This window comes from Microtus ochrogaster, chromosome 17 (genome assembly GCF_000317375.1).
Source record: "Microtus ochrogaster isolate Prairie Vole_2 chromosome 17, MicOch1.0, whole genome shotgun sequence".
Classification (NCBI taxonomy): domain Eukaryota; kingdom Metazoa; phylum Chordata; class Mammalia; order Rodentia; family Cricetidae; genus Microtus; species Microtus ochrogaster.
In genome coordinates, this window is record NC_022019.1 from 8,383,681 (window position 1) to 8,393,429 (window position 9,749).

Below are 9,749 nucleotides of genomic sequence, written 5' to 3' on the forward strand. Positions count from 1 at the left end.
TTTTTTTTTTTTTTTTTTTCCTTCTCTGCTTTGTGTTTGAACTCCAGATCCCCTTCCCAGTGTCCTGGATGCTGGGGTTACAGGCCATGCAGGTGTGTGCCACCTTACCTCACACAGACAGATTTTAAAAGATGTCTTAAGCTGTGACCACATCTGACAAACCTGGGTTCACGGTGAGCAGGCTGTCCCTTTAGTAAACAGCCACCATTTGATCTGACAGGGAAACCCACACATCCTAGAGGCCTCAGTGAAAACTACCTAACTGTCTGAGAGAAACAGGGCGGTCAACAGACAGGAAAGCAGCAAGAAGACTTGGAAAACATAAGGCGTGTTTGGTACTCAATGTGTAAGGATAAGGATGCTGTTGTTTGCAGCACACAATAGCAGTATAGTAAACAATTCAGGTTCCTCGGCCTAGCCTCAGACTCACTAAGTAGTCCAGGTTGGCACTCAACTCCTGGTCTTCCTGCCTCCACTTCTCAGATACTGGAATTTTATGCATGCGCTACCATGCCTGGCCTTCACTTTTTTTCAATTAAGATTTACTGAATAGATCAGGTGCCAATTCATAGAGATAAATGCCACATCCAGGCAATTTGTAAACCGGTTCCACCCATGCCCACCTGTGCAAGAGCTCATGCTGAGAACGGCCACAGGTTGGTTTTGTCATAGTGTGACTAAATGAGCAGTCATCACCAGGTGATGCAATCCTATAGGCCCCTGTCGCTTTGGCATCAGTCAGTCACCACAAGGTGACTGTGCGTGACAACACTGGGTATAGTATCCTGTCGTTAAACTGTAAGCGCCTCCCAGAGTGAAGCAGTTCCCATTGTGAAGAGAATAAACTTGGGATGCCTTCGATATCACTCTGCCACAGTCCACGATCTCTGAGGCACACAACTCACAGAGGGTCTTGATCAGTGTGTGGTGCTGGCGTCAGCTGAGCTACAGAGAGGAAGATCACATCCACACAAAGGAACCAGAAAAGGCTGGAATGCCACAGTTCCCTCCAGGGGCCTGCCTGGGTTTATCTGAAGACCATCCTGCAAGTTCCCTCATGCAGTCCCACCACCTCCCAGCACAACCTGGGGACGGGACAAGCCCCATGAACACCTAGCATCCTCTTCCCAGCAGGATCCCCTTTGTCCCAGTGGACCTCATCCTGCTGCAGGCCACCCTGTGGCCCCAGTTGTGTTGTCAATCAGTATGCCCCACCCATCCCTGCCGAGTCTCCTGGAGAGGCTGAAAAAATGGTATGAGTGGAGCTGGAAAACTGGCTCAGCAGTTAGGAGCACTGGTTCCTCTTCCAGAGGACCCGAGTTCAATTCCCAGCACCCAATTGGCAGCTCATAACCATCTATAACTCCAGTTCCAGGGAACCTGACACCCTCATGCAGACAAAACAGGCAGAAACACCAATGCTCATAACATAAAAATAATTACTTTTAAATGATATGAATAAGATGTTTCCAGAACCCCGTTGAGCCACCTGAGGAAATGGTGAAGGAGATTGAGGCCACTTCTGCTCGAGAGGCATCTGCTTGGCTCTACCCTGCATCCAGACAATTAGTCTTCCAAACATTTAGTCAGCCCTCTGGCTCAGTTTCCCATCACACATGCATTTTGTCGAACAAAACCAAACCCTCACCAAGGAGTGCAGCATAGCGGTCCAGCAGGAGGTGTAGGGGATTGGAGGAGCTGGGAAATTGCTCTCCCCGAGTACTGTCCCCCTAGGAGACTGACACAGAGACCCCAGGACCCATCTTAACCTTGTTCATCATCCACCCCTCTCGGGACTGGTAGTGAGCCCCTGTGACCTCAGCTCCCTATAGCGGCGGTGCAGAGGACACGGTTTGTCTGCTTATCACAGACAGAGGGGCCCACAGAGGGGACAGCTGGTTTGTTTTAAAACTAGAACTTGAGGAAACGAGAGACATGACCACAGGTTGTTTGCTTGTTTGTGCATCTTTGTGTCTTAAGACGGGGTCTCACTCTGGTCCTGGCTAGCCTGGACCTTACAGTGTACCGAGGCTGACCTCAAACTCATGGCAATCCTCCAATTACAGGGACGAGCCACTCTGCCCAGGTTGGTTTGTTTTGGGTTTTGTTTTTATACATGTGTGAGCGTGTGTACACATGCGTGCATGTTGATTTGTATACAGTTGAGCTTTCTCATGTACATATGGTTGCACATGGTGGTGCGTGTATGTGGCCCAAGATGATCTGTGGCATGTGGAGGCCAAAGGATAACTTCGGTGTCATCCTTAGGAATGCTGTATACTTCTGTTGATGTAGGGTTTCTCATTAGCTTGCCACTCACCAGGTAGGCTTGACTAGTGAGCCCCAGGCATCCTCCTGTCTGTGCCTCCCCTGATTATAAGCTGGGATTATAAGCATGAATGCTATTACACCTACCATTTCCATGGGTTCTGGGGATTGAACTCAGGTCCATGTGTTTGCAAGGCGAGCCCTTTACCAGCTGAGCCAGAGCTTTCACCCCAGATCTTCTTTGTTTTGTGAGACCAAGTCTCACCGCAGAGCCCAGACTGGCCTCAATCTACTGAGCACTGGGACTGGACTACTGGCCTATGCCAGCACATTTGACAATGGCTGTGGATAATAAATGTGACCTGTTGTTAAGGAAAATTCACAAGTATCTAAAAAAGAATCAGAACGATCACCCTATTATCAGAACTGTAACTCTCTCGGTATCAGGCCTTCCCTTCTCAGCACAGACGAGTGTGTGCGCAGAGCAGCAGTATCAGACGTCATATTGTGTGAGGCTTTTGTGTGCACGGAGCAGCAGTATCAGACGTCATATTGTGTGAGGCTTTTGTGTGCACGGAGCAGCAGTATCAGACGTCATATTGTGTGAGGCTCTTGTCATCTACCATTGCATCATCAGTGCTTCTGTGTCACTAATATGCTTAAAATAACATTTAATTAATATTAATATGCATTTCAGTAGTTCGGGATCATGTGAAATTTTTTTTAGTAATTATGAATGAACCATATTTTTCATTTATGCCTGGCCTTACTCTGTTAGGAATTGATGATAATATATCAGATAGGATTGATTTTTTTTTGTCTACAAATAAGAAAAAAAAATGCAACTTGAACCAATAGTGCATTTTCCTCTGATTATAAATACCCTGGAGGCGGTTGGCAGGGTTGATTGACCAGCCTCACAGTGTGAAAGCAGATGGTCTTTGTACTTTCTTGACTCTTCTTCAGGCTCACTGATTCATGCTTACAAGGTGGCTGCCCAGCTCCAGGCTTCTCATCTGTGCTCGTCTTGGGAGGAGGGGAGCCATCAGCATGTGGAACATTCTTTTCTTAGGAAGATGGCCTTGGTTAGAGTGGCACTCAGCAGTTAAGAACACGCACTGTTCTTGGCAGGGTCCAAGTCCAGTTCTCAGAGCTGTCATTGGGTCAGTGGCTCACAATAGCCTATAGCTATACCTCCAGGGGATCCACACACACCTTCTTCTGAACTCTCTAGGCACCCATACATACCCATGCAGCACACACATATATACATAATTAAAAATAAAATAATTGTTATTTTTTAAAAAGAAAACCAAAACTTTCTAAGAAATTCCCAGAATTCTTCTTCTTCACATGCAGATTTTAGTCCCCTCTGGCTGACTGGGAGGGCAGAGAACAAGGCTCTCCCTTCCCGGCCCTGTCAGAGGCAGGCCAGACACATGAGAGTAGATGCCGGGCTGACCAGATCATCGTGTCAGCTGCAGCAACCACCAGTTCCTTCCATTCATCTATGTGCCATTTAGTAGCCTCCCATCAGCATCATATAGCTTAAGCATGATTAATAAAAGCTCAGAGACAGACAGAAATTGTGGTTCAACCTAAAGGTCAGAAAAGCAAAGCAGCCAGCCACTGGCTCTTACCTCTACCTCAGTCTGAAATGGTGATCCTGTCTTCAGGAATCTCAGAATGAGACTGTCTGAGAGCTGTCTCCTCCCATTTTATATTCCACTCTAGTGCTGGGATTAAAGGCATGCACCACTACTGCCCAGTTTCTATGGCAAACTAGTGTGTCTACTGGGATTAAAGGTATGTGTCGTCACTGCCTGGTCTGTAAACTGGCCAGTATGACTTTTACTTCTCTGGTACTCAGGCAAGCTTTATTTATGAAAAAGAAATGGAATGCCATTTCCCCTTTTATTCATGAATCTGTAAAGCAGCACATACACATATACACGGAAGGACATGTCACATCATACAGCATTCATCCCGAGGATCTCTGAGGACTTCACTTGCAGCCGTAGGCACCGTGCCACCGTGTGTCGCTCACACATTACTGAATTCCTTCCCGTCAGTAGTCACCACTACACACAGAGTGCTTGAGAACTGGCCTCCCTGTACAACTTGGTGAGCTATGGCCACTGCCAGCACATAGGCAGGACACTCGTGGCCTATCGCTCTTCTTAGCGGTTGCACAAGAACATGGCTCGTCTGGAGAGGACTCAGCCAGCAGGAGTGACAGGCGATGCAGCAGCTCCCCACCACACTCTGATTTCCCAGTAAAAGATAGTTACTGGGCTATTCATGTTCCTCAACAGGTGCGTATGCTGGGCATCTGGGGTGGAGCAGTGCCTTACTATGAGGTCAGCTCATACACATGGGGCCATTTGGCCTCCCAAGCCTGCAGGGAAATGCCAACAGCAGTATCCAGTCCATTCCAAGCAGAAAAGTCTCTTCCTTTCCTCTGTGCCATCAACCTTGTGTGAGGAGACCCCAGGCCTGTGGTTCCAGTGTATCTTATCAAAGTTTGTTAACAAACAGAAGGTGCTTCTGGGATACGAGCGTCTGAAAGAAACATTAAACCCGTGCACTGGCCCTCCTTAGCTGTCTGACTCTAGAAGTGTTTTCCCCAGGTCTACCATAGATGTGCTGCGCCAGCCTCAGGAGGGGGCCCACAGGGGACAGAGTCTCTCGTAGTCTAGTGGTCCTGACACTGGAAGTCGTGGTACCCTAGGACAGCAAAGAAAGGTTTGGGCCTGTGTAGGAGGTCTACAGGCTGGGCCCTTGAGAAACCACACATAGAGGCCAGTCTGGGTTGCAGGGGTTATGAGAATTCAATGTGCCTTGGCCTGTGGCCAGGGCCCGGTAGAGAGCCCCACCACATGCGGCCATGGCTCTGTCTGTGCAGTGCTGCCTGCATGCTTACTTGTGTGTCACAGTCTCAGTGACAAGCATTGGCATGAGTTCAGCTCTGTGGGACCCACCTTCTTCTCCCTGCCCTGTCCCTCTCCCTGCTGTAGTCATGGTGGAGAACAAGGATCTTCGAATGCATGTGTGTGTGCGTGTGTGGTCCTATGAGCAGCAGCCACACAGGAGAAACACTTCTATCTCTGTCCCCTGTGCCGCTCACAGAGGGCCCATGTTTTCCTCCCTCATCCCTGTGTACGCACATGAGACCGCTTCTGCTTTGCTTTTCTCATTGCTGCAACAAATGACGGACAGAAGCAACTCAAGGGCAGAATGCTTTATTTGGCCTCCTAAGTCAAGGCTATAATTAACAGACCACCTAAAATCATCATGGCAACAAAGTCCTGGCTGCTACTACAGCTCCCTTCCTCCTTTTCATCCAGCCCAGGAAACCAGCCCACACAGTGGAGCTGCCTACAGCTAGAATGGGTCTTCTCAGCTCGGTTAACCTAGTCTGGAAACTCCCTCACAAACATGCCTAGAGCTTCATCCCCATGGTGCTTCTGAAACTCCTCGAGCGGACAAGATTAACCATCGTGGTAGCCCTTCAGGGACCAGGCTCCCACCTACAGACCTTGCTGAGAGTGTGCCCTGCGGGAATGATGCCCACAGACAGGGCACCACCAGATGCCTTCATGAGCCCTCTGGGCTTTCCACACTCCACCTGAAATCCAAAGCCCCTGGGCCTCTCCCGCTTGTGTTTAGCTAGTCCTGTAATACCCACACTGCAGCTGTGTGTATGATTCCCTAACACCCTGCACAGCGCCTGCACATGCTGTGTGCCCACAAATGCTATTGAATGATTAGCTGCTGCAGGTCTTACTGTTGGACTGGAGCTGTGGTCCTAATGAGGAATTCATGGACAGCCAACTCTAGGTACTTCTTGAGCACCTAGCAGCGCTCTGGTCCCAGTGAGCTCTGCCTATGGCTGTCCCATCCAATGTTGCCCAAGTATCCAGTCTGGGCTTCTTTGGGGACCACAGAGATTTCATCCATGATCAGTGGGGTGGTTTTAGGTGGTCTGTTAATTGTTGAAATGGTGAGAAAATTGATCCTTTCTCAGTTGTTTCTTCTGCATGGTGGCCTTGAAGGTCTCAGTTCGATACTAGCAGTGAGCCCCGACTCCAAGCTGACTGACCCAACAAGAGACGTTTTTTAACCTTGTTGGTTTTTCTCTGTTAAACCATGCTGTGTAACTGCGAGAGTTTGGATGGTTGCCCTGGAAACCTCAGTTTGGCAAGTGTTCTCTAAAGCTATGAGCACAGAAAGGAGTTGAGCCACGCCCCACCCCAGCTCTGTGCAGAGGCATTCTGGAGAGAGAGGCAGGGGACTCATTTCTCTTTCCTTCTGCCCCAGCTTCCTCGCCCCTACAATAGGGATCAGGAGGATGGTTCAGTCACTTAGGCCAGCAGTGACTACTGTGAAGGCTGTGGAGTAGCAGCCGTGATTGGCGCTCAGTGTCCGTGGGGATCGGCTCCAGGACCCGCACAGATTCCCAAATCCTCTGATGTTTACGTCCCTTCTATAAAATGGCAAAATATTTGCATAGAACCTGTCACATCCCTCTACATGCTGTGTGTCATCTCCGGATTATTTAAGACACCTAATGCAATGTAAAGACTATGGAAACTGTTGTCAAACTGTATTGTTTAGGGGATAATGACAACAAAATGCAAATACAGAACAGTTGCAACCACCGAATACTTTTAAACTATTTCATTTATTACTATTATTGTGTGCATATGTGGATGATGTGTATGAGTGCAGGTGCACATGTGTCGTGGCCAGTGTGGAGGGCTCAGAAGACAACTTTCAGGAGTAGGTTCTGCTAAGTGAATTCCCAGGCTCTAACTCGGGTTATTAGCATGGATTTTTACCACTGAGCAATAATAATAATAACAACAACAAAAATAATACAAGGTTTTGCTGTGTAGCTCAGGCTCCCTGGTTCCAGCATTACAGGCATGTAACCCCACCCTAGGCCTCCATTTGCTTCGGATCTGAGGTTGGAAGGACCCAAAGCTACCGAGGGCTGACAGCACACAGCCCCATGCTGCAGCGCCGCCCTGCTCTCCCCAGTAGTAACAGCCATGTTCCCCTTGCAGGTTAACTGTTGGGAGCGATGGGCGACTGGAGCTTCTTGGGGCGGCTGCTGGAGAATGCGCAGGAGCACTCCACAGTCATTGGCAAGGTGTGGCTGACTGTGCTGTTCATCTTCCGCATCCTGGTGCTGGGGGCGGCGGCCGAGGAGGTGTGGGGCGACGAGCAGTCGGACTTCACTTGCAACACGCAACAACCAGGGTGCGAGAACGTCTGCTACGACCGCGCTTTCCCCATCTCGCACATCCGCTTCTGGGCGCTTCAGATCATCTTTGTGTCCACGCCCACCCTCATCTACCTGGGCCACGTGCTGCACATCGTGCGCATGGAGGAGAAGAAGAGAGAGCGGGAGGAAGAGATGCTGAAGAGAGACAACCCCCAGCACGGCCGTGGCCGCGAGCCGATGCGTACAGTGAGTCCGCGGGACCCGCCACTGCGAGATGACCGTGGCAAGGTGCGCATTGCTGGCGCGCTGCTGCGGACCTATGTCTTCAACATCATCTTCAAGACGCTCTTCGAAGTGGGCTTCATCGCGGGCCAGTACTTTCTCTATGGCTTCCAGCTGCAGCCACTTTACCGCTGTGACCGCTGGCCCTGCCCCAACACGGTAGACTGCTTTATCTCTAGGCCCACAGAGAAGACCATCTTCGTCATCTTTATGCTGGCTGTGGCCTGTGCGTCACTGGTGCTCAACATGCTGGAGATTTACCACCTGGGCTGGAAGAAGCTCAAGCAGGGGGTTACCAACCACTTCAGCCCCGATGCCTCAGAAGCCAGACACAAGCCCTTGGATCCCCTACCTCACACCTCCAGCTCTGGCCCTCCCAGCACCTCCATTGGGTTCCCACCTTTCTACACACACCCTGCCTGTCCCCCGATGCAGGCCATGGCCACGGGGTTTCCTGAGGCCCCACCACCACCAGCAGACTTCACAGTGGTAACCCTGAACGATGCGCAAGGCAGAGGCCACTCTGTCAAGCACTGCAATGGCCTCCATCTAATCACAGAGCAGAACTGGACCAACAGAGTGGCCGAGCAGCAGACCTCCGCTAGCAAGGCCTCTTCGGTAGCATCCAGCCCCGAGGGTCGTAAGGCAATCACCGACAGCAGTGGCAGCAGCCTGGAAGAGAGTGCCTTGGTGGTGACGCCAGAGGAGGGAGAGCAGGCCTTGGCCACCACAGTGGAGATGCACTCCCCGCCCTTGGTCCTCCTGGATCCAGGAAGGTCCAGCAAGGCCAGCAGTGGGCGGGCCAGACCTGGTGACTTGGCCATCTAGCCATAGTTTTCCCAGACAGCTTGATAGGCCTTCCCTTTCCCCCTTAGAAACCCAAAACCAAAATGCCTTTCAAATCACCAGGTAGAAAGAGAGAGAGCCTGACAGCGCTGGCATCCCCAGAAACACTGAACCAACCCGGTCAGGTGTCTGATTTAATGCTTGCTGTTCTTGTCGCTGTGGGGTATGGTGGGGATCACACCAGCGCTCTGAGATTGAGAGGGGGCGGGGTTGTTGGCTTTTCAAGATGCTCCCAGCAGCGGTTGCTCCTGGACTCCTCCACCGGCAGTTACTATTCTGCAGCAATAAAGCAACAGGTGTTTGCAGTCCTTCAAAGGGAGACAATTGGGTTTCCATTCCTAAGCTCTCCAAACAGCCCTGAGGCACAGAGACACTTAGCTCTATCTCTGTGTCATACTTTTAACTTAGAGTTGAATTTCGTTTGGGATATTTGCCAAACTGTACTAAAAAAAGATTTAGAGGGACTCTATCTAGTGTCACTTGAGTTTCTGGAATCGCATATGAAGTCCAGGCTGTCTAACTGCAGGCTGCTGCCCTCTAGAGAGGGGTTCTATGGGACAGGGCCACAGACATCACTGGTAGAGGCAGGTGGAGATGCAGAGGCGCTGGAGAGCCCTTCAGCAGAAGAGGAAAATGATGACAGTGTGGCAGGTATGCCGTAGGTATTATTTATTCTTTGATGACATTTTGACTTAGCCTGAATGGTAAAAAAAAAAAAAAGTGTATAATTGCACCCTCTCTCACACACACACACATTTTTATCTTCCATTAAAAACCATAGCACTGTTAAAATGACTACCGACCAGGAAGCTGTTTCGTTAGCTGAGATCTTGGACTTTCCTTTGAAACAAATTCACCTCCCTCGCTGGCCGACTAATCACAGGGAGGGTGTCTAGACCATAAGCTGATCACTGTGAGCCTGTACGCTAGGTCAAACTTGGTGGATTTGCGTGCATTTTAACGTTTCTGGATGGGAGGTTCACTACTATAACCAGGAAAAAGTATTTATACAGATGAATCACAGATGACCTACACTTAAAAGAAAAATACAAAATAAAACACTTCAAGTTCCCTAACCGTTTATTTATTTATTTTTTGTGCCTGTTTGCTTTCTAAAATGTAA

The 9,749-nt window shown here is 49.7% G+C and overlaps 1 protein-coding gene across 2 annotated transcripts in view; it reads left to right on the forward strand.

Moving 5' to 3' along the window:
* The window catches only part of Gja3 (gap junction protein alpha 3), a 23,621-nt gene extending 14,681 nt beyond the window's left edge, over positions 1 to 8,940 (forward strand). For both annotated transcript variants that reach the window (XM_026783281.1, XM_005355437.3), the window contains exon 2: positions 7,338 to 8,940. In XM_026783281.1, coding sequence (XP_026639082.1) covers positions 7,355 to 8,608 — 1,254 coding nt within the window. In that variant the 5' untranslated portion in view covers positions 7,338 to 7,354 and the 3' untranslated portion in view covers positions 8,609 to 8,940. The remainder of the gene's footprint in view (positions 1 to 7,337) is intronic.
* Positions 8,941 to 9,749: the final 809 nt, after the last annotated feature.